Here is a 24,725-nt window from a genome sequence, read left to right as displayed (position 1 = left end):
TATCGTTGCTATGAGGTTTGATATAAATCGCAATCCTGAATTTAATATGGGAGAATTTGGAAAGGCACACAGAAATATTGATTTTAGATCTGTTTCAAGTTTGCTTTGACCACTCTTAAGGACTTGGCTAGAAGGAAATCTGCATTTATGCATGTTATGGGGTCTGCAGGGGTCAAAAAAAGTTAAGATGGCAGCCAGAGCCATGTGACCAATCATATGGTTGCAATCACTGTCAAAACTTTTGAGACATAACCCCTGCCACACAGATAGACAACCCATTGTGTGACTTTTTTAAAAAGTTGTGGACTAAATTAATCAGAACAGGGAAGGGTCAATACATGGAATGGAAACCTGCTCAAGATCTCTCATCCCTGTAAGCCACAATTTACGGTAACTATGCTGGTGCACAATGCACTGTTGCAATTTGTTTACATTTAAGGTAGCGGACACAGATCCTTATTTTTCAGCAGCTCTGCAAAATTCCAGCTCTGCTGAAGGACTCCAAGATTAAATTGTGGGCCTCGCAGACGGAGAGGGTTCAGGGAAGCAACGGGTGACCAAATTCTTCATTAAGTTATGCTTACAAAGTCTCTTGGTAATACTCACTTGGATTGACTGCATGAAATAATATGCACAAATATTTGGCTAAAAGCTGGAGCACAAATCTCATTATTGCTATTATTCCTGAAACGACAGGAAAACACCCCCATCCCACCCCCAAGCCCCAAAATACCTATTAGGAAATACAAAAGTCAATAGGAGTTAATTTTTTTAGTACCACAAAGGAACTGCGATTCTTGACCCAAAAAATCAATTTCTTGTTTTTCTGTTCTATGACAGATAGAGTTGGATAGCCTTATTAATCTAGCGAAAATATAAACCCAGTAAATAATGCCATCTAAAACTATTAAGTAAGTTGCCAGTTACTAAAAGGAATGAGATATTTACATTTTAATTCCGCAGGGATTCCAATTTTAAGCTACTTAAGTAGTAACCCTAGCTGAGACATAAATCAATGGATGAAAAAGTAAGCTATCAGATTGTTACTTAATAATTATTAAATCATAAAACAATGGTTTTAGCATCCTACTTGGAAGGAGGGTAAGATTCTGAAGAAGGGAAACTAAACCATCTTGTGATGAACAGAGATGGCAATTGAGCAGAACGTGGCCACTTCCCGGAAGTCTTTTATGAAGTGTTTGTTAGAAAGGGGACAGCAAGATCAGCACTTTTGACTGATTGTTAAGAAAAGAATAATTATGACAATTTGAAGAAAAGGGGAAAGAACTGTGTGCTATTAATTCAACTTCCTTCAAGGGACAGTGTATTGGTGTGCCGCTGAACCTTTCCAGAACAGTTGAAGATTAAGACAGTCTGGCTAATGTAAAGGCTCTTTTGTGTGCTGGGACACAAAACATTGGTACAGTTCTTGGTTATTGAAATGGTCTCTTTAGCATTCTAAATCACCTATTTTTGGAGTAAAACTTAAGACCCTTTTCTAAGCCTAGACTGCGAATCCCTACAGCTTTCTCACAGCCAGTCAAGACTAGATACTGAAAAATATTTAAGTAAAATTTCATTTAGCCGCAATGGTGTAGTTATTTTGGAAGGTGAAGGTAACTAAATGACTTGCAAAGAGTAGCTTGAGCTGGTTATGTCAGACAGCAAAGCCAGAATCAGGCCTCTCTTGAGGTTAAACCCGTTTTTAAATTTGATGAGGAACTGGTGATTTTTCTAGAAACACCCTTAGAAATCGGGATCAAGGTTTCTTCTGCAACAGCCACAGATTGATGCACCACATAGCAGACAGCTCATAATTGTAGCTCTTGAGATTTTAACTGTAGCCAGGATATGTCTGTTACCGTTGTCAGTGGCAAATCAAATGGTGCAGTTGTCAGAAAGGCAGGAAATAGGAAAGGATGCAAAGAACTTGAAGGAAAAAAAAAGAATGTAGAAAAATAACTGGAAGCTGAAAAAGAGGGTAAAGTAAGGTCCCAATTATGACTTGTTTTCCTGGAAATGAAAAAAGGAACAATCCCATGCTTAGATCCAGGCAGAAAACCCGGACTACGGTTATGGATGCTGCTTTAATAGAATGATGGAGGTCAACCTATCAACTCCCCAACAATATACAGCCTTGAGTAGGCAACTTAAAGGTTCTACAATTCCTACAGACAGGGTTGTAATACCAGGTCATATTAAACTTGTGGTGAGGACTTTGGCACTCATCGACTGTCCTGTATTCGCCAAGGTGCAAAAATAACAATGAAATGAAGAACAAAGGCCTACCTTAATTCAAGATTTTGAAGATCACCATTTATAAAACTATCATCACTAATGTAAATGCAGATACTGTTGTCTACCGTGGAGTAACCTGCTCTATTCTTTCAGATTCACTTCAATCTACCTTTTTTTTTTTTTTGCAATCTTTGTAACCATGCGCCCAACAGAGATGCACAGGGAAGCTGTGGAGGACCCGTCACTATGGGGATGTCTATTGTGACTTACTCACTGGGAAGGAGGGGCTAAAAGTGTTGGGTTGTCATGGGAGGACTTGGGACAAGCTGGGGCACAGTTCTGAATGGGTCGCAGCACAATTTCTGACTGATTGGAAATTCTAGGTGCATGTGTGTGGAAGACAACTTGTTAGGGAGAGCTGCAAGGAAAATGGTTTGGTCCCATAGGATTAGCACTCTCCATTCTGGAAGGAAACAGTAACTGGGCATTCAGTCTGCAGAGGACAATGTAAATATGAAGGAAAAGAAGTACAAACTAAGTAAAAGAAACAACTGAAATATTCTAAAGAGGTACTACAACAGAGTGGTTGTCCCAAAGGTGTTTTTCCAAAAGGCGACTGGACTTCCATGGTTGTTTCAAAAAAACACCCAGAAAGACCAGTTGCCTTTTGGAAAAACACCTTTGGGACAACCATGATCTGGACGATTGAGAATCACTATGGACACACAACAGAATGGCAATTTAAAAATTCCCCTTGGAATGTCAAGTATAACAAACAATTCAGGGGTTCAGTCAAAATTCCCTTGCCTTCCTAATAGGAGATTCTTAAATGTGAAGACCCTGAATTTGCATGGATTCCTTCTCCACGGCCTTGCAAGACAGCAAAAATAATAAACAAGGAGAGGTAGATAGATGCCACTTCTTCACTCGGGTCATCTTACAGCATCATTCAAACAATGCTAAGCCACTATTAAAGGAAGGCTTTATGTCTATTGGGTGATACTTAGCGGAGTAGGAAATGGCTAACAATATTATTTATATCCACTGTTAGTAGTAGTCTACTAGAAATTAGCAGTCGCCAGCACAATATATAACTATGATCATGCTCCACCTTGAACAAATTAGCAGAATCATAATATGGAACCCCTCCTCCCCCCCCAATTATCTTTTCTCTAGTGCTAGTGAAAAGGAAACAAACCAGCCAATTCAATTGTCTGCCTGGAAAAGAGAGATGTCTAATTGTACTTTACTTGAATGTTGTGGCCATTCAAAGATATCTTTCAATCTTTAAAAAAAACTTTTATTTTTTTGTTTTCAAAATAATTGTAATTTATTAGACCATATGTGAAGTTGCCATTAAGGAAGTGAGCCCAAACATCAGACATTTGCTGCACTTTCAAACCTTTGTAACACGCATGATTCTCAAAATGAGTCTTACATTTGGATTTACAATTTGTTTTTAAAATGTACCAATACTTAAAAACAGTGAATTTTTTTTTTAAATTGAAAGGGATACACATTTAAAGCACAAAAATACTGCAAAATGTCATTTGAAAATGGTGATTAATCTGTTAACAGTTTTAGTTAAGTCAAATCTAGTTAGCACCTTACTGAAGTCAGCCTCGAGTGTAAAATTAGTGCATATAATTAGTACGTTTTGACCAGTAATAACATGTTACCAGCCCGTTCTTGAAATTGAAAATATTTCAGTTTTCACACTTCTGGAATAAACAATGTTTCCAATTTCAACACAGAAAAAAACAGGTTCCTGCTTTAAGTTGATTTGTTTAAAAGCAATCATTTATAAAGATTGCATCAACATCCATTAGCAGAGGAAGATCCAACTTTATTGAAACTGCTTGCATACAAAATATATTGCACTATAACCAAACAAATGTCAACATAAAATCCAATCTGTTGTAGCTAATATGTACAGAGAATATTGCCCAAGAGCAGTTACATTACAAGGTCATTCTACCTTGGTTAATTATCTACAGTATTTTAAACCAAACAGCTTACAGATGATGTGTGCAAGGTACCAATTTCAGTTTTCAAATACTATACATTCCCCCAAAATAAATAATTAGAAATCAACATTTAATGTTTGGCAATATTTAAGACTATTTTTTTTTAATATTCGTTAAGTTGTGTGCAGTTTGTTGCCATTTTTATATGCTTGCTCGTATGCAAAGGAAAAAAAAAATTAAATGAAAAAGCACAGAAAGAAACAAAAACCCAACACAGACTGGGGCTGCAGTTTGTACAATTCTGTACACAATCAGCAACACTCCCACTGGAGTGATTTTAATAAAAAACAGAATAGCTTAAAATGAATGTCCTACTGAGTTTATTTTGCATGTAAATTTCATTCATGATCAGAAATAGTAAAGCACACCTCGTCCCCAATTATGGACAACTAAACCTTACACCAACTTCAATTACAAGCTTTTAAACTACTTGTGAATGAGACCTTAAAAACTGATCTATATCCAACGCTGTCAAACTACAGTATATCCCTGAATTTTATGAAGAGTCGCATAAAACACAATCATCTTCCTATCCCATCTGAGATAGGGCTCAAATCTAAATATCAAAACTGTAGGGGAATGACAACAAAAAAATCTTTTAAATTGGTCCTCTGGCCAGAGCTGGCACACACTATGAACAAGTTCTGGTTTGTTCCCTCGGCAACCATTAACTGTATTGTCACAACTGGGAGTATGCATTTTAAAAAAAAACAAAGACAAAAAACACCCAAATCCCTGTCCTGACTAAAAAGAGGGGAAAATAAACAAACGAATGGGGAAAAAAGCCACCACTTCAGTAACATGATCTGCCATTATCTTCAGTGCAAAATAGGTTTCTATCTTATAAACAGCCTAATGATGTTGATGCAAGGAAAAAATTATGGAAAGCATGCATTCTTCTAATAAAGTATTAACTGTTGGAGAGGTTTTGCTACATATATATTATACATTTAAGTCCTATTCAGATGTTCTGCCTGAAGAAGGTACAGGTGGGGAACCCAAGGGCTCTTCCAGGTGAGGTGAAACCTTCAAGCTACTAGGGACCCAGTTCAGGCCTCCCTACTCAACCCAAAGAAATTGGGCGCTTCAAAGGTGGGGCAGGTCCCTGTGAAGACTTGGGAGTCAAGCTCCGAAGTGGGTTCCTGCACCCTGAGCAGGCCTAGCACCTGAACAACAAGAGTTCAGCATTTCCAACTCGATCTTCCCTGATTTCTGCTTCCGAAGAGAATATTCCTACCTGCCAAGATATAAAAAAGGCACATACCATACAACTTTTTGCTAATGAAAATGACAATTTAGTTACATTACACAGAGAATCCGGGTTCACTAAAATACTGAAAAAAGTGAACCCAAAAGTGTGAATTGACACAGGACGTAAAAGCATAGCTTTAATTTATTTTATTTATTTTAAATGAGGAGGTTTTAATAGATTGAAAACAGAAGCCCAATTTGATTACCGCAAACACTATTTATTCTGAAAATTGAAATTTAGCAGTGATTTTGACCAGATGCGTTAAAATGGTACAACTGAACAGAAATACCAATGCACAGTTCAGTATTTTTAAAACAAACAAAAGGATTTCTTTCATTGTTTGAAGTGCAAAATGTACTTGAAAGCATTTTGTTTTTTCAGAAGTTCAAGGTATTTTAATGCAAGTATAATGTCTTATTTTGGAAAAAAAAACTGCATACTGCTGATGTTAAAAAAAGGCTAACAGAACTTTTATATATATATATATATATATATATATATATATATATATAATTCATGCCCTGCGCCCTCTTGCCTACTATTTGTCTTTGGCCTAACAAGTTTCTCTAATGTGGAATAAGATTTACTGGAACAGTTTAGGAAATACGACTTCTCAAGCTATGCAGTTTAGGGCACGCCATTCACCAACGGTTGCTGACTTTCTCCGCTGTCCGATTTTTCTTTCTTCGGGTTACGATCCTTACCCGTCCGCAGCCGGCTACCTTCGCTGGAGGTATTCTGTAAGGTTTTAGTGTGGACACTCCTTTCATTATTGCAGTCAATTCTGATCTGAAATAAGTTACAGTTACATAAAGCATAGCCCTTGGGACACTAGGGAGAACCCACCGAGAGCTGCCAGAGAGGACTTTAAAAAGAATAACAATAAGAGGTTTTTTTCCCTTCTCCAAGTGAAGTAGACTCTGGGGAAAATATATTAGTTAAGAGGCAGGCAATTTGGATATTGTGAGGTAGCGTTTTATAGTTGTTACTGGATTCATATATTGTGCATTATGTACAAATATACATTATGCAAGTTAGCTATTTTGCTCAATATGAGCATGAAAATTATCTTTAAGATAAATTATGTGCTTACTTTATCTGAATCTGTAGGACTTAAACTGATCCCCTGCGCCCAAACAGGTAGTCCTCGACTTATAAGTTTCATTTAGTCACCGTTCAAAGTTACGAACAGCACTGGAAAAAATGACTTAGGACCATTTTTCACATTCACAACCATTGGCAACATCCCTGTGGCCACGTGATCAAAATTTGGACACTTGGCAACTGACTCATATTTATGACAGCTGTAATGTCTCCCGGGGTCAGGCGATCCCCTTTTGCCACTTTCTGACAAGGGAAGTCAATGGGGGAAGCCAGATTCACTTAACAACTGTGGCAAGAAAAGTAATAAAAGGGAGCAAAACTCATTTAACAAACGTCTCACTTACCAACACAAATTCTGGACTCAACTGTGGTCGTTAAGTCAAGGATTACCTGTATGCTAAAATATTTCTCTTAACCTTTTGGGAAGTGGGCAAAATTAAAAACGTGAACAAAACCATAATAAAGCCAACTAAGACTGATGCAGGGACAAAAACACAACATATGCTGCCATGCAGCTAAGCATGTTTCACTTGTGTATCAGTAGAGACAAAACTTACCTGAAGTGAGCCCTCTGTTCTCCCTTTAGCATCTCTTGAGTTGCGTTGACGGTTGTCTGTCCTTGACTGCTCCTCATTTCCTGCATATCAAATTTGGATTTTAGGAAGGTGACTTTGTAACACATTTAGTCTGTCTCTATATCTTTGTCTACTTTTTTCCTTTTGTTGGCGATTTGGCCAATATTCTTCTGGTGCTATTGTAGTATATAAGCTAATTACTAATATTACTATTAGCTATGGACTTCCCTCTTTTCATCTGTAGGTTACATTTGAAGCTGTCCAGAAAAACCTAATTACATGTCAGCCTATAATTAGTAAGGCATAAAATAATTCTAAAGCTTGGAAATGCTGCCTTTCGTTCACAACCTGAGAACGAGCCATTTCCACCGAGTTTATCATGAAGAATAGGAGTCTGAGAAAGAACTGCTATGTTATTAATTAATTAGGTAAGCAAACATTCTTCAGGTAGTCCCAACAATATTTCTGGACATCTTACAGGATCAACAGCAATTTGATCTTCCAATCTTAATCAACACAAAATATTATTGGAGGGTTTTGTTTTGATGGCTGTTTTGCAGATAAGCGAGTCTTCTCGTCACCACCCTCCCCTTTCCGGACAAGACCTGTTTGATCTATGGCAGGTGATGGAGGCTCAATCCTGTGCTGCTTTTTTATTAAAACATGGCTGGCAATCTTAGGATAAGCAGGCCTGAATTTAAGAGATCACAAGGTCTGTACAAAAACCACCCGGACTAGAGCGCTTACCTTTGAACCCTCCCCGGCCTCTTCCGCCTTGGCCACGTGCGCCTCCTCCGCGCCTTCGCCCATCTCCTCTGCGCAGGTAGCTGTCTCGCTCTTCTTCCGCTGGGGCTAAGGACCAGTCGCTAAGCTCATCTCTGTGATCAGACTCTGTTTCAGAAGCATTGGATGCTTCAGAGTTAGTTCCTATCGAAGAGTTTGAAAAAACCAAGACATACCACAGGCCATTTTTATGAGGTTTTAGAAAAACCACCCCACAAACTATTGCCAGCTGAAACTGGTTTCCTGTTGTAATATTTTACAGCGGGGGAAAGTATGGTAGAATTATGGTACTGCTCGGATTTAAGTATTGTGTTTGAAAGTTTTAGCACCTCCTGTATATTTTTACTCCATCGTTTGAAAGCGAGGATTCATGGGACATGTGGGATATACTAAAATTAAATGAGCCAGGTAACAAGCTTGGAAGGGGTCACATTTCTACGCAGGAAGCACTTTTCATCGTTATAGCACAGCCTTCAGACCGGCTCAGCCTCCCTGACTGTTCCCCATTGTGAAGAATTCCAGAACTTCAGGCCTCCGGAACAAAGTCTTCCAAGCTACCCACCTGAAGCGTAGCCTGGGCCACGCCTGCCGTGCCCTCGGTTCCTGTAAGGTCGGCCACCCCTTCCGAGACCAGGACCGTCATCAGTCATATAGACCTTTTCTTTATCGGGGCGATTCGGGGGTGGCCTTGATGTGGCCCCGATCTGTCGAAGCTGTTCATCAATCTGCAACCTCTCCAAACGGAGCTGATCCACTTCCTGGGGGAAAAGAGGCAATTCGCCAGAGGCTACGGTTATTCTAAGAATATCCCTGTCTCGGTTCGTTTTCAGGCAGCACAGGAATTCATTTAGGAATGAATACCAACTGTGAGAATTAACTTAAAGAACGTTCAATAATTTTGCGTTATTAACAGCTGGAAGCCAGGCTCCCTCTCCTTGCCAAGGCTAGTCAGTGGAATGCTCACCTTTAAATAATTGAGGTGGTAATCCAGCAGAACGGTGGCGTTTGTGATGCTGTCCTTGGTTCCCACAAAGACAAACGGGACCATTCCCTAGAAAGCAAATCCATAATCAATTGACTTCCATGACACCATCCACGCCACTCTAGTATCAGCACTCAACGTGCAGGTAGTCCCTGACTTACAACAGTTCACTCAGTGACCGTTTGAAGTGACAAAGGCATTGAAAAAAAGTGACTTAGGACCATTTTTCACACTTTCGACCATTGCAGCATCCCCACGGTCACGTGATTTACATTCGGACGCTTGGCAACTGGTTCATATTTATGACGATCGCAGTGTCCCCGGGTGTGCGTGCCATGTGATCCCCTTTTGCGACCTTCTGACAGATTCACTTAACGACTGGGTTACTAATTTAACAACTGCAGTGATTCCACTTAAAAATTGTGGCAAGAAAGGTCGTAAAATGGGGCAAAACTCATTTAACAAACGTCTCACTCAGCAACGTAAATTTTGGGCTTGATTGTGGTCGTAAGTTGAGGACTACCTGTAATCTCATTAACCATTTACAAAGATTCAACTGGCCTGGCTATTTAGCTAATATTACAAAAGGCAGAACGATTAAGTAGCTCCCTGAACTGGTTTGCAATAAAAAAGTAGATGGTTGTAGAAAATATGGAACATTACTAATGCACATACCTCTTCCTGTGGAATATTTTTATCGTTTTCAGCCTCAATTCGCACTCTCACAACTCCAGATTTATCCACTATCTCTTGAATGAGTTTTCCATTTTTTCCTATAACCTTTCCTATAAAAAGTACACAAGAAAACATTTCTTCAAATCAGAAACATTATGAAAAAATGGATGACAAGTTAATTCTGCCAAAAATCCTTCCACAGATGCTCAAATATTTCATTTCTCTATCAATAAAGTAAGTCTGTTGTCACAAGGACATCAGTGCTTATGTCCCTTTGATAGGCATCTTTAAAAACACTTGAGTACTTATTTTCAAAAGGACTCAACTTTAAAGATTTATTTTCCTACATGCTGAGATAACATTGGTAATTGCAGGAAATATTTATTAAAATGGATGGAAACCAATTACTAGATATGCCCCATTAAAATGAGATTTAATTAAGTCTGACAATAACCTCCAATATCAATATTGCAAGGAGAAATCTGTGTCCAATTACCACAGTAACCTCACTTGTCAAACTGATGTCAACTGATGTCAACCTACTCAACTGATGTCATGAAACAAGGATGACCACCAAATCAAATCCTTGTTTTCAAGATTAAAAATAAACTTATTTTGTGAAGTACAGTAATTCATTAGAAAAAAAATCATTATTAAATTCAGATTTGCAGGGTATGAAATGGAATAGCAATGATCCTGGGTCAACAGTTCCTTGTAGCCAGTTTGACACATCACTGTAAATCAGCAGTAAGACAATCCTATTAAGCTACAGCTTCATTTTAAGTCAGCCCAAATGATCAGAATTGCTATTATGCTAAAAAAAGTAGATTAACCATACTGTGAAAAATCTCCCGTCTTTATTTCTAAAATAGTCAGGTTTCAAACACACATTCTGACAGACTCACCTACTAAGTTTCTTGGGACCTGGATGACATCTTCAGCAAATTCAAGGTAACTTCTGGCCTTCTTCACTGCATCTTGATCCTAAGAAAAACGTAAGTGTGTTTTGAAACACTGCAGTGCCTCAGAATGTCAATGGACATTTTAGTGAAAGTAGCTTCGGAAATGCAACTCACCTCCCCATAAATATGGAATGTACAAGTGTCTTCGTCAAGATCAATTGCTGTCACCCCTGGTACCTTACGGGCTTGCTGGATGTTAGCTCCGTGAGTGCCGATAGCCAGACCCATCAGATCTTCACGTACAACAAACTGCTCGTGAAATCTTGAAGCAAGCTGCCTTGAGCTCTGGAAAGACATTCTGGGTTACACATAAACCTTTGATATGAAGGCCCAAGGAGTCACTTTAAAAAAAAATAAGATAGATCGTTGGGTGTTCCCTCTCGTTTATTATTTGGGCATTTCTTAGCAACTACACCAAGCAATTACATCAAATGGCGTGGGTCAGTATAGTCATTGTTCACAAACGATACTTTCACTGGCACATTTATTTCAAATATTTACCTGGGGGGTGAAGTTACATGGATTCCTGGAAGGCAACACTATCCCTAACATAGGTGCCTACCAGATATGTGAATTTAATCCCGAAAATTGCTTGGCAAATGTGATAATTGTTCAGAAATCTTCTTTAGAAAATACCCAGGTTAAAGAAAACTTATAAATTCATCTGAAAAAGTTCAGGTAGTAGTGGAGATAACCATGGAAATTAGATCAATATTATCAAAGCTAAAACTCATTTTTTAAAACACTCAGTGTCTTTCTGATAAACAAAATATCACAATCCGTATATTGGCATGAAAAAAAATCTAACTTTCCCAAATATACTAGAAAGCACATCCCATCATCCACAGCTGTGGAATGGTCCAGAACATCTCAGGGATGGTTGTCTCACAGCATGATTTGCTGATGTTTATGTTACTGTCAAACTTCAGTTTCTTTGCTTTGGCAGCAAGATGGCTACATCTATAAAAAAATTATTACAACTGTTACCTCTAGTTGCTTGCTTGCTTCTTCATTTCTCATTATCAAGGATAACTTGGTTCGAAGACTTCGAAAGTGCATATCAATTAACATATTTGCACGTTTTGTTGTTACTTCATTAATAGACTAAAGAATTAGAAAGGAGGGGGAAAAATTTCAATTAATATTATTACAAAGCAGAACATTTGAATTCAACCCCATCTATCCAAAAGGAACTTACCAAAATGATAAGCTGATGGACCTCAGGATCGTATGTTACAGAAAATGCCCCAACTGCCTTTTTGAAATCTTTGTGAGCAGATTCTTTAGCACACCTAAAACAAGAGTTAGATCCATGATTAGAGAATGTGCTGTTATTTTGTCCACAGAACCTCAACAATAACAAATACAATCCCATGCAGTTTAGAGAATCATGCTGGCCCTTCACTATTGTGACACATTTCACAATGAATCGATTAATAAACCAGTTCTGGGAATTAACATTTATATTTATATATTTTCATTTGGTTTCATTCAGCAATTAAATTGCAGCTTAATGCTATGACTGTTCACACTGAAAAACATCATCTTTGAAATCCTTTAATTAAATGCTAAGTTGCTATGCACAGTTGTAATGCATTGAAAAGAAATAGTTGGTATCTTATTGGGGGGAAATGCAATAGTCATCTTAAGAATACTGATTATAACTTTATATACAGAATAATGTTGCACTTACATTTGCCTTAAATCTTCAGGTACATCAAGTTTAATCTTATGAAAAGTATCCTTGGTTGCAGGTTTGTTAGGATTGACAGATCTCAAACGCTCAATTGTGACTATTTCATTGTAGGTAGCATCACAAGCAGCATATTCTATTACATAAAACTAATGGAAAAGAACAAATTGTCCAAGACACTGTATAAGTAGGTAGTGATGTTTTAAGATTACATTTTATATTTGAAGGTCCCCACTGCTTACTTTTTGTTCCAATATTTATTACAGTAAAATCCCAATTTAATTGACTAATGAAAGGAATAGGGGTTTATGAAAGCCGCTACTCCATTAAATCCAAATGGGATTTTAACCATGTATGAAATGGCAAATGGGAATATAGGCACATGTATTTCTTGCATTTTGCATACGGAGAAAATGGAAATGGATTTTACAGATATAGATGCACCAGAGCATACAGAAAAATTTCCCCACTGCATCCAAAATCTACTAAACTAAGGTTTCTTAATCTGAAGGTTTAATTCTACATTTAGAATCCAGTAAAACTAAGAGACTTACAACAATTTAAAACAGAAACCCTATGAATAAGAACAAAGTATTAAATATATATATATTCCTACCTCACCCTTTATCATTCTCACTTTAGCCAGCCACCAGCAACATGGTTCCTTTTCATTAGCCCTGGAATAAACCTAAATGAAATAACAGTATAGAACATTGCATTGTTACACAATAAAATGTTGTCACCTGGTGGAGAAATAGCACAGTGCAATCCTAATGCCATCATCACACTAAAAAGTTGGCTTTAAAATGAAACATCCAGCAATAATCTGATTTGTTACATTTAACAGGCTCAGATCTCAATATACCGCTAACATGGTAAATGCTGGTTCAGATCACATGACCATGGAGTTCACTTGGTTTGGGGCTATTCGATTTTCCTTAGGCCAAACGTATCTCCTAGGATTACGAACCTGAAATGAGGAGAGACACCCAAGTACATCACCCCAAGCTCTTTAAAAGGCAGGAAATAAATGAAAAACTAATAAACAGAAAAGGGATCCCTATAGAGGCAATTGGTTTTAATCTTCTTTAAATTGCTCCTTACATCCACACCACTTGCAGTTCATTTAACAAGAAACACCCTTCAGCTAACCTGGAACAATCTGGCAAGTAGTTTTTCTATTGATGAATGGTACATGGCACAAATGGAAGCTGACACGTTCTTACTGCTATCCCAGCCTTATAAAATCTTCCATATGTTGGTAAGTTTATGTTTGATTTGTAACACTGGGCCACTTCAAAACGTCAGTGGGTATATTCAACTTCTTGTACTTATGGTCAATGAAAGCACATGGAGAAAGTGAAGTTGTTAAGATTGGCCCATTCCAACCTCCATATATTCAGTAAAAATGAGATGGTATCATATATAGAATACTTGTATTGCAGTTTTCCAAATCAAACGTTAAAATTCAAATGGTTTTGTCCACTAGAAGCTTGAAGGATTTACAAAAGTTTTGGTTTTGTTTTAATGTACACAAATTAAATTGCTTTGTCAAACTGGGTACAAAATGTGGACAACAAAGAAATTCTAGTTCAATATCCATCCTTGCTAGCTTCTCCAGGCTCTGCATAATGACTACTCTCTGATTAAAACCAGCGCAAGAAAGAATATTTAAGAAGCATTTTTGTGAGGCTCCTCATGAGATCAAGGAGATTGCCCAACCCACTTTGATTTTCATGCAATCATGTCTGGTTACAAAAATATACATAGTTAGAATAAAGAACTTCAACTGGAATTTCTGTCCAAGAAGTACTCGGCAAAGCCAGCCCTAAGTGATTTTTTTTAAAAAATTAACCCTTTAGAGTACCTTTATATTTATTCTAGAGAACTACATTCTTAAGAATTTCAAGAATTTACTTATTAAACATACCAGCCCATCACACCCATTGCCATTAGAGGAAATTAAAGTATAATTAAATTAAGGGACCTTAATACTGGCACACCTATTTAGGTTGCATGAGTCAGGTGAAACTTTTTGTGAAGCTAGCGCTATACTCTGCTACACATATTCATTCCTTAAGTTATGATGATGTGTCTGAGTCCAAAGCAGTATCCAATGATAAATATTTGTCTCCTGTGATTGAACAAAAGAGTATCCAAGAAAATGTTATGTAACAGAATTGAGGAAAAAGAAACAGAAAGAAGCACTTGAAGACTACTGCAAATATATTTTTTTCCTGAAAGGGCAATCTTATTGTTATTTCACCCTCAATCAAAATGTAACATTAAAATGGGTCTTACCTCAACTTCATCACTTTCATTTATATCTTTATTGTACCCTGTAGGTGGAGGAAACCTGACATCGTGGAATGGAATCTGTCTCTCGGGCTGCCAGCTAAAATACACAATAAAAAACCCCCTAAGGTATTAAAAATTAACAGTTGTAGGGCAAAAAAGCACACCAATTCAGAAAAGATGGACATTCTAAAATTATTTCCAAGGGATTAAGCAAGATAACTGGAAGAAACTGAATAAATACACAGCTAAGTCAGTCTTGGATTTAAAGCACATCCTTGGTAATCATAGTTGATAAACAACGGCATATAAGTGAGCGTGTGGAACTGCATATAATCAAGTAAGTCAGAAGGTGGGGAAAGAATGGAGAACCCCCTCAGTCATTTGTGCTTAGCACAAATAAAATAGGACTTGCAAAGGGGAAGATTACACTTCCCTCAGTGCCCAGAAGAGAAATGATGCAATATATTGCTATATACTTTACACTATATTGTTAAAAAATAAAAATAAACCAGAGTATCTTTTCCAAAGAACTAAGTTGCAACCTGAGTTTATTATTAAGATTGGGATAGTGTTTTAGGATTTACAGCATGGGTACTGAATTCAGCTCTCTTGAAAAAGAACTGCTGTTCATTGCATTTCATCCCATGTGAAACTTTCTGGTTATTCTTTGGGATATAAACATAACATGAAGCTAGGTTGCTCATCCCACAAATAACAAAGATACAAAAGCTTATGCAAGTTTTGGTATGCAGAACATTAATGGACAATGGCTGCAAAGAGAACTCATCAAGGTGGCTCCATAAGGATGGAGAGGGTACAAAAGAAACAATTATGAATTAGTTCTCAACACTGCTTGGTGTCATCTGCAAATTTGATGAGTTCCCCATCTATCCCCTCGTCCAAATCTTTGATGAAGATGTTGAAGAGCACTGGGCCCAGAACAGAGCCCTGGGGCACCCCACTACACACTTCCCTCCATGTAGATGCGGTTCCACTGAGGACCACATGCTGAGTATGCCCGGTCAGCCAGCTATGAATCCATCTGATGGTGATGCTGTCTAACCCACATTTTTCTATCTTATCAAGTAGTAGTTTGTGATCTACTTTATCAAATGCCTTACTGAAGTCCAAGTAAATTATATCCACAGCATTCCTCCGATCCACTAATTCTGTCACTTGGTCAAAGAATGTAAGAAATAATAAAAAAACAAATAATAAAAACAAAGAAAGTAAGTAATAATACTTACTTATTTTCAAATGCAACTGTTATTGAATCTTCATGGACATCTTTCACAAATGCCTGAAAGAAAGAAATAAGATTTAATAGCATATTATATATTAATCTATTATTGATATTTCTCTTACCACAAGAGGGCCACTTTGAACATTCTAAATATACTATATTGGGAAAGCATCATGAGGATAGGAGTGATCCATCCATATAAACAAACTGGCTACTTATGGGACACATTGAAGGTTTCAAAAAAAAATTACATTGTGTTCATGGATGTGCCAGCTATTATTCTAGGACACCAGTTGCGGGCTGAAAATCTAAGCCTGCTGCCGGTCACAGAACTATCCTCATTATAAGCAAGTGAAGATTGAAACTGGACTGCGAGGTGCTAGAGAAAAAATGCACTCACATACATTTTGGGCCAAGTTTAAATCACTGGGCAAAAGATTTTGATGAAATAGCCCTAATATATTTTTCTTCAAAAGTACTAGACTGCCATAGTGGAAGTGGATTAGGACCCCCAGAGAGATTTCAAGCAGTTTAGTGTTGGCAGTTCACACTTATAAACCTTGCAAGGACAGTGGAAATGTTGTCAAAACTTGTTCTGGACTTTCTCACTTTGCTGCATTATCCTCTGGTGGCAGTTGTGGTATTACAAAGTTTGAGAGCCCCCGTTTTAATGGAAAATTCAGTAGGTTATACGATTTTAATCTGAACTGCTTGTTAGGTCAGATGTTAAACTCTGAAATCTAAAAACAAAATAAATCATTTAATAAGTTAGGTATTGCAAATTTAGAACAAAGTCAGAAAACAAGGTTACCAAGATACTATTAAATAAAGATATAAACGCAATGCAATGCTCAAGTAACAAATATACACTACAGAAGGAGCTGTTCTTCATGCTTCGGTTATACTAATAGTGGAAAACTATTTTAAACATTGAAACTTAATGTTGTGAAAATATGCACAAATCTAGCCGGTTAAAAATTAAAATTGCTAGATCACAAAATTTAGTACATATATCCAACATATCTCTGAAAGAACCAGATAACAAATCAAGATTATCTTGAACTTCTATGCATGAATTTGAATAATGACAAATGATGCTTTATTCTCCTGTTCATGCATTCATTTCTTTGTTAACATAAGTACTTGCTTATTAGATGAACTAATAAAACAATATGCTTATAGCATGCAAATTTCCATTACTGACTTAGATTGCAAATTATATTTGGATTGGTCAAATTTATTTCTTTTTATTATTTAACCCTATGCCTTATGTTATATAAGCCTGGCTCAATGACCAAAATTTGTAAAAGCTCACAAAAGTATGCACATTAGAATCCTACAGCAGAGCATTTTTTAAAAAAACTTGATGCTTAGCTGCTTCAGCCTGGACTGAGGGGTTTTATGGTTTTAAATTTTAAACTCTTTTGGGGCTATTAATTTAATTTTATTTTAATTTGTACATTGCACTGTTTTAATTTGCCCTGTAAACCGCCCTGAGTCCCTTGGGAAAAGGGTGGTATATAAATCGAAACAAATAAATGAAACAAATAAATAAATAAATAAGGTAGGCCTAATGTATGCCATGTGGTTGCTAAGAGTCAACAAGGACTTGAGGACACATAACTAAACTAAGTTTCTAATTTGAACCATAGATAACAAGCACTGCATTCCTGGCTTCAGTGATCCTTTTGAATCTTTTTTAAAAATGTATGTAATTTCAGGCAACTGAAAGCAATTCAGATGGACCACCACACAAACTGTTTCTCCTGTTCTTGGTAAAATGCAATTTAATTATTTATTTATTTGTTAAGTTACACAGCTGCCACTCTCAAAAGCACAGCTCTGGCTGGCTAACCACTATTAGGGTATTTGATTTACTTTACCCATTATTACCATCATCAGTATTCATTCTATTTAGATTCTTCAGATGGTTCTTCCCAAGTTTTTCCTCAACCTGCAACCTGTTACCTCTCTCCAGACCCCTTTTTTCATCTCCATCAATGTGCTGTATACTTGTGTTGGTCCCAGGACCCCAGAAAAAAAAGGGGGGGATCCCAACACCCTCCCCAGGGATCTGCAAAATAAAGTAATTTACCATCCTATCTAGAAAAAGAACCCAATTTGAAAATCCCAGTCCATCAACCTGAGAACCAATAGTGAAAGAAAATGCATCTACTTTCACTATGGACGTGGTAAAAATTTTCTTTATGCATGTATGTGTATATTTGTGCGCATATGCATACACACTACATTATACACACACAAATATACATATATGCATGTATATTTGTACGTGTATATATACGTATATACATATATATATATATATAATATAATATAATATAATATAATGCATGTATGCATATCCATATACACACATGTACACACGCAAATCTACACATATTTAAATATATGTGTGTATACACACACGCATACATTATGTGTACACACACATACATATAACGTGTAAGCCCTATTCCTGGAAGCAAAAGCTCTTCGGGGCTCCTCCATCCTTTTGGAAAGAGAAAAAGGCTGGAGAAAGACCTCTGCAAATGCCTCCCCTCGAGTGGCACTCCTCCAAGGGCGGCCTGGGGAGCGGGTGTGTTTGTGTGTGTGTCCCCGAGAGACCCTTTCAGGGCTCCCACAATCTCCAACCAACCGACACTTTCCCAACTCCGGCCTTTGATGTCTAACACAATAACGGGGGGGGGGGGGGAGAAACGAAAACGCGGAGAAACCCAAACTCGGGGGGGGGGCGGGCGGGGAGGATTCGCGATGCCTCATGAAAGGCTTAACCCGAGCCTCTCCCTCCCTCCTTCCCGATCCGAGGCAGACTCTGCCCGGGGGTCCCTGCGATCATTCCCCGGAAAAAGGAAGGGCCGGCTCGGGGATTCTCCCGCGCCCGCCCGGCGCCCTCTCGGGCCCAGCCAGCCATGCGGGCGCGCGGGCGGGCGGCCTTACCTTGTAGAAGGCCCCGTTGGAGCCGCGCACCTCCACCACCAGCTCCTCCATGGCCAGGGCGGCGGCGGCGGCGGCCCCGCGGGCCAGGCGGCCCGTCGCGCTGCCGGCCTTGGGGAGGGCGCCCTCGGCTCCCCGCCCGGGCGGCGCGGGGCGTCGTCGTCGCGGGCGCTCTAGGCCGAGCGGCGGCGGCGGCTCCTTCTGAGCCCTCTCCTCACGGCTCGTCGTGATGGCGGCGGCGGCGGCGGCGGGGGCGGAGGCGGGCGTCGTGGCCCCGAAGGCGCCGGCGGACCGCGGCCTGGGCAGCCCGCGAGGGAGGGCGAAACGGTCGCCGGGAAGGGGCGGCTGAGGCGGCTGAGGCGGCGCGCGGGGCCCGGAGCGGGGGAGGGGCGGCGCCGCGGGCCGCCCGCCTCAAATGTAAACATTAAAAGCCTGGCGCCGTCACGTGACGCGGCGGGGGCTCCGCTCCTCCTCCTCCCCCCGCCCTCCTTCCCTTCCGGCCTTCCTTCCTTCCCTCAGGCGGCGGCGGCGGCGGCGGCGGCGGGAGAAGCGGCGAGCGCGGGTGGGAGGGGCCGCGGAGGGGACGGGGGAGGAGTGAAAGAGAGAGCGCGAGAGAGGCACGCAGGCGCGCGCGGCTTGCGCTGCGCCTGCGCACGCCGGACGGACGGACGGCGGAATGTTTGAGCGCCCTTTCTCGTTCGCTCCCTTCCCTTTCCTCTCTCTCGTTTCCCTCCCCCCTCTTCCCGTTCGCGCGAGAACTCCCCCTTGAGCTCCAGCGGGACCGAAAGGTTTGGGACGAGATCTCGCGCGGTTTGGATCGTCGCGGTAGGGAGAGCGCGCGCGGGCGCCTCTTCTTGGTTTTTTTTTCCTCCCACGCACGCGCGTTCGAGCTTCTCACGCTCCTCCTCCTCCTCCTCGCGACGTTTCTTCTAACGGCGACTATAACCTCCGTCCTCTCCTTTCAATCTGGAGTGACGGCCGCTCTCTCCAATGAAAACCGGGACGACTCAGACAACCAATCCCGAGCGGGGAAGTGACGGAGGAGGCGGGATTCCTGGGTTTATAAAAGGAGAAGCCGCCGTAAATGGCCGGCAGTGTTTTTTTGGCGTCGGCGATGGTGGTTCATTTCCCGAGGCGAAGTAAGCGTGTATATTTATGCAAGAAAATAAATGGACAGTTTAAAACGTGCGGTCGTAGGATATGTGGCTTTTCCACCTTCCCAAGACTATTTAGAACCATTTGCAGCCTAACAAAGCCCAAGTATTTATACCAAATATCAGTAAACAGAAGCACAGCCCTGCAAGTATAGGCATTTTTGGTCTAATCGAATGCATGGTGGCCAGTTACTTTGTCCCCTTTTATGCGGCTTAAAGCTGAAATGAATCCAAGGTACCTTCCAATTTTATTATTACTACCAAATAGACAATTCCATTAACGTCCACATCTGCCTAACTCAGGTCTTTGGGGAGGACTCGATAGGTGGACAAAAATGTCAAATCCGGTCTAAACCCCTGGCTGACTCTGCGAAAACCATAATAAATAATGTTAAGAAAGATAATACCGTGGTGATTTTGTTATCTTTTAATAGGGGAGGGCGGGTGTTTCTTGGTCGTTTTATTCATGTTTTAGTTCTATTTTTTTTAACGCTTCAATTGTAAGCCACCCAAAATCACTTTTATGAGTTAGCAGCCCTGTGAGTCAAATGATAATCAATTACTTTCACCCATCGTTCTCAAGGATCGATCCACTAGGCCAGGGTTGGGCAACCTTGTCTCTTTGATGACTCGTGGACTTCAACTCCAGCTCAGGAATTCTGGGAGTTGAAGTCCACGAGTCATCAAAGAGCCAAGGTTGCCTACCCCTGCACTAGGTTTATGGGCTTAACAGTTGTATGCTATGGGAGGATGGCAATAGGACTTTTACCCCCCTCTAAATGATGCGGTGGCTCAGTGGGTTAGGACGCTGAGCTTGTTGATCAGAAGGTCGGCAGTTTGGCGGGTCGACTCCCGAGTGCCGTGTAACAGAGTGAGCGCCTGTTACTCGTCCCAGCTTCTGCCAACCTAGCAGTTCGAAAGCACGTAAAAATGCAAGTAGAAAAATAGGGACCACTACGGTGGGAAGGTAACAGCGTTCCGTGCGCCTTTGGCGTCTAGTCATGCCGGCCACATGACCACGGAGACGTCCTCGGACAAGCGCTGGCTCTTTGGCTTTGAAACGGAGATGAGCACCGGCCCCTAGAGTTGGAAACGACTAGCACGCATGTGCGGGGGAATCTTTACCTTTACCTTTACCTTTAAATGGAAATATTGCTTTCCAGCAGGAGTCCAAAACATGGGCTAGTTTGCTGTGCAAAGGTGTGCCAGCCACGGAATGTAGTACTACGATGGACCACAAGATGACTCTACAAGACAAGTTGCTGCTCAAGAAAATAAAAAGGAAAGGTAGGCAGTTAGAAATCATCTTGTTTGAAAGGAAAAGGTCTGTGTCCATGAGATGCATCACCAGTTGCTTACCAACCTAGCAAATGCATTCACACAAACTCCAAAGCAGAATTAGTGCTAATTTTGGAGGATGGAAGTTGTGTTAGTTTGCACAAGCTGTAAATCGGAAGGAGTGCTTGCAGTACCTTTCATTTACAAACAGATTAAAAATCCTCCGAGTGTATGAAGCCACTGCTCTGTGTTCCTTTTCCTTCCTCCCTCCCTCCCTCCCTTCCTCCGTGACGGGTCATAAGTCAAGGACTACTTTTATGAGTTCAATTTATCCATATTTCTCTAGTTAATCTTTCTGTATATATTGTATAGCTTCCTGTTGTTTCTTTGTTATCATGTTCTGTTAGGAATGAGGCTGGAATTTTGCATATCTGTATTTATGACATTAATTGCCTTAGGCTGAAATATTTCGGTCAACTCCCATTTCAAAGGTCCATTTACGCTGAAGGGAAACAGTCATGTTTTCTTGGTAGCTTGGTGCTTTTTCAGGAGGCAACTGGACTTTCTTGTTTTTCTTTGAAGACGTTTTACTTTTTGTCCAAGAAGCTTCTTCAGCTCTGACTGGAGCTGAAGCCTTGACTGGAGCTGAAGAAGCTTCTTGAATGAGAAGCGAAATGTCTTCAAAGAAAAACAAGCACATCCAGTTGCCTCCTAAAAAAGCACCTTTGGGTCAACTATGACCCAGATGACTGAGAATCTCCATAGAGACTTGGTAGCTTGACTTTGCTTGCAATGATGTTAGCACATCGCTTGAATTTACTCTTCGGAGGAGTGATAACGGTGTCTTCTGCTGGATTCAAGGCAGGAGAAAGAAAGATGTCTCATCTCAATACATATTCTTGGGTTTGGCTGAGGTTTGGCCAAATTTATTTATTCGTTGGTATGGCTGCCCATCTTAAAAACGAATTTGGGTGGTGGACCCTCTCATAATACACTTGACCGTCTTGAGTGACTTCTTTACCTGCTGTTCTTTGCCAAAGGAATTGTGTCTTTTTCTTTCTTCCGCTGAAGCACAAATGGAAACTCTGCCTCTTGGAGAATTGGGCTATGAGAACAATCCTGAGGAGCAGGAAGAAGAGCTGCAGGCAAGGCGGCCATGACATCAGAGAAATCTGCGTCCAAAATAAGAGTAGCAGTGGAGAAAACATCTCCCATCTGACTCTCCCTAGTTATTTTTTAGGGATAAAGTCATGTTCAAAGTTGCAAGAAACCCTCGCCCTATCACCAAGGTAGCATTAGCATTCATAACTCATCTTCCGGTCTGGGGTACCTCTAAGGACTGAGAACAATGACTTATTTCTGCTCGTTTTTATGAAATCTGTAGCGTGCATTGGAGCTGCTGGGAAATCAATGGCAGGACATCGCTTGGGTGGCAGAAAGAAGCTTAACAAGGTCAGGAAGTCTTGTGACACTGCACTGAAAAAAAGTGACTTAAGACTGCTTTTCACACTTACCACCATTGCAGCATCCCCATGGTCACATGATCAAAATTCAGGCGCTCGGCAACTGACCGGTACTTATGACGGTTGCCATGTCCTGAAGTCACCTTCTGTGACCTTCTGACGAGCAATGTCCATGAGGGAAGCCAGATTCACTTAACAACCGCGTTGCTAATTTAACAACTGCAGTGATTCCCTTAACAAAAATGGGCCAAGAAAGGTGGCAAAACAGGGCAAAAACTCAACAAACGTCTCAGTTAGCAAGAGAAATTTTGGGCTCAATTGTGGTCGGGAAGTGGAGAGCTACCCACACGGGGATTTCATTTGACTACCAAAAAGGCTTTCAAAGCCTACAAATTCTGTACATGGTCCTCACAACCAACAAACAAGCAAATCTGATATGTTCTCCTGTCTATAAATAAACCTACAGGAAGAAAAAGAATACGCTTTCCCATTGCTATTTTGTGAATAAGAGATTTCTTATGATGTGGAGAAAGCCTGCCTTTTATTGCCGAGAAGATCAAAAAAGGAGCTATTTCGCTACCTGCCTATCACCGATTTAAGCTGCAAATTGGCAGGGTTGCTTAATACCATGAGCCAGAGAGGACAAAATGTGAAAATAGACACATCAATAAAATCCTCTTGCCTGTCACTCTAATTTCATAAATGGTTTTCAGTTCTAACGTACATCCCCAGCTTTACCGTCAAAGAATTTCCGTCTGCCTTTTCTTGTTTTCTAAGACTTTCTTTACAGATCAGCACTGAAAGAAGAGTGCTTTTTATTTCTTCAGCCAAATAGATCTCGATATCGGGGTCCGTAATTTATAATAACTTGGTTTGTTTCACTCGTTCTAATAAATACGGAGCCTCTTTTCCAATACCTTTTGGGCCTGCAGGATAACATCTAAACATAATAAAGAGGAAACCACATAAATAGACTTGGTAAAAATAAATCTGATCGGAAGAGACCAAGTGTGCTTTTTCTGCTTTAAGGATCTTTTTTATGAAATGAAGTTTTTTCGCACACTGCAAGCCTTTACTTCCTTCCTTCCTTCCTTCCTTCCTTCCTTCCTTCCTTCCTTCCTTCCTTCCTCCCTCCCTCCCTCCCTCCCTCCCTCCCTTCATAAAAATGAAGGGCATAAGAAGGTTAAAAACCCTTCTGAAACTAGAAAGACAAAACAGTTTACATCTCAAGGGGGAAAAAAAGCCCTGTGAAGGCACTTAAAGTCTCTCCATGACAATCTATCCCTAATGGGTCCTTCAAGTCCCACAATGGTCCACTCGTAACCATGGTAACTAAGTCTATCCACCCATCTGCTGTTCATCCTCTTTTTCTCCTCCTTCCATATTTCCCAGCATTAAGAACCTTTTTCCCCCCATAGATTTGAATCCAAAGTAGGATAACCTGAGCCTAAACCCCAAGCAAGACCTCCAGGTTGATTAGTTTGAAGATCCCTTAGTTACTTTTCTTGGCTGTCCGCCGTATTGTCCGGAGTCTTCTCCCCCCACCAGAGTTCAAAAGCCCTTCCTATATCCGGTTTCTTCAAAGTGCAGCTTTCGTTTCCACAAAGCATCACAAGGAATACAAGGCCGTCCTCGCAACTGAGCCTCAAATTGTGAAGTGACACCTGCGTTTTGCCCTGTTTTCTTGCGACCTTTCTTGCCACAGTTGTTAAGCGAGTCACAGGGTGGTTTAGTGGATCTGGCGTCCCCATTGACTTGGCTCCTCAGAACATCCCATAAGGGGAATCGCATGATCTTTAGGACACGGCCGCCGTCGTAAATATGAACCCGTCGCCCAGCATCCAGATTTGGATCGGGTGACCCTGGGGACGCAGCAAGGGTCGTAAGTGTGAAAAGCGGTCATAACTCACTTTTCCCAGTGCCATTGTGACTTCGAATGGTCCCTAAATGAACTGTTGTAAGTTAAGGGCTGCCTTTGCTGTGGCTTGTGCAGTTCTGTTTGTTTATTGATATATATATACAGACTAGGAACACTGGCAC

At 40.4% G+C, this 24,725-nt stretch overlaps 1 protein-coding gene across 7 annotated transcripts in view; it reads right to left on the bottom strand.

The window, feature by feature from the left end:
- Nucleotides 1-19,476, bottom strand: part of FMR1 (fragile X messenger ribonucleoprotein 1) — a 33,490-nt gene extending 14,014 nt beyond the window's left edge. Inside the window, exons 1-16 of one of the 7 annotated variants that reach the window (XM_081336493.1) lie at nt 18,794-19,471; nt 15,837-15,889; nt 14,593-14,686; nt 12,908-12,979; nt 12,292-12,440; nt 11,797-11,890; nt 11,586-11,702; nt 10,713-10,883; nt 10,542-10,620; nt 9,637-9,746; nt 8,944-9,030; nt 8,542-8,737; nt 7,944-8,123; nt 7,179-7,258; nt 6,163-6,255; nt 3,523-5,502 (exon numbers count right to left, since the gene is read on the bottom strand). In XM_081336493.1, coding sequence (XP_081192619.1) covers nt 5,425-5,502; nt 6,163-6,255; nt 7,179-7,258; nt 7,944-8,123; nt 8,542-8,737; nt 8,944-9,030; nt 9,637-9,746; nt 10,542-10,620; nt 10,713-10,883; nt 11,586-11,702; nt 11,797-11,890; nt 12,292-12,440; nt 12,908-12,979; nt 14,593-14,686; nt 15,837-15,889; nt 18,794-18,844 — 1,704 coding nt within the window. In that variant the 5' untranslated portion in view covers nt 18,845-19,471 and the 3' untranslated portion in view covers nt 3,523-5,424. The other 6 variants (XM_081336491.1, XM_081336490.1, XM_081336492.1 and 3 more) reach the window with 6 other exon arrangements.
- Between the last annotated feature and the right edge of the window lie 5,249 nt (nt 19,477-24,725).

The sequence above is a fragment of the Vipera berus genome (genome assembly GCF_964194415.1).
Source record: "Vipera berus genome assembly, chromosome: 11".
Classification (NCBI taxonomy): domain Eukaryota; kingdom Metazoa; phylum Chordata; class Lepidosauria; order Squamata; family Viperidae; genus Vipera; species Vipera berus.
This window is presented reverse-complemented; position numbering and strand designations above follow the sequence as displayed.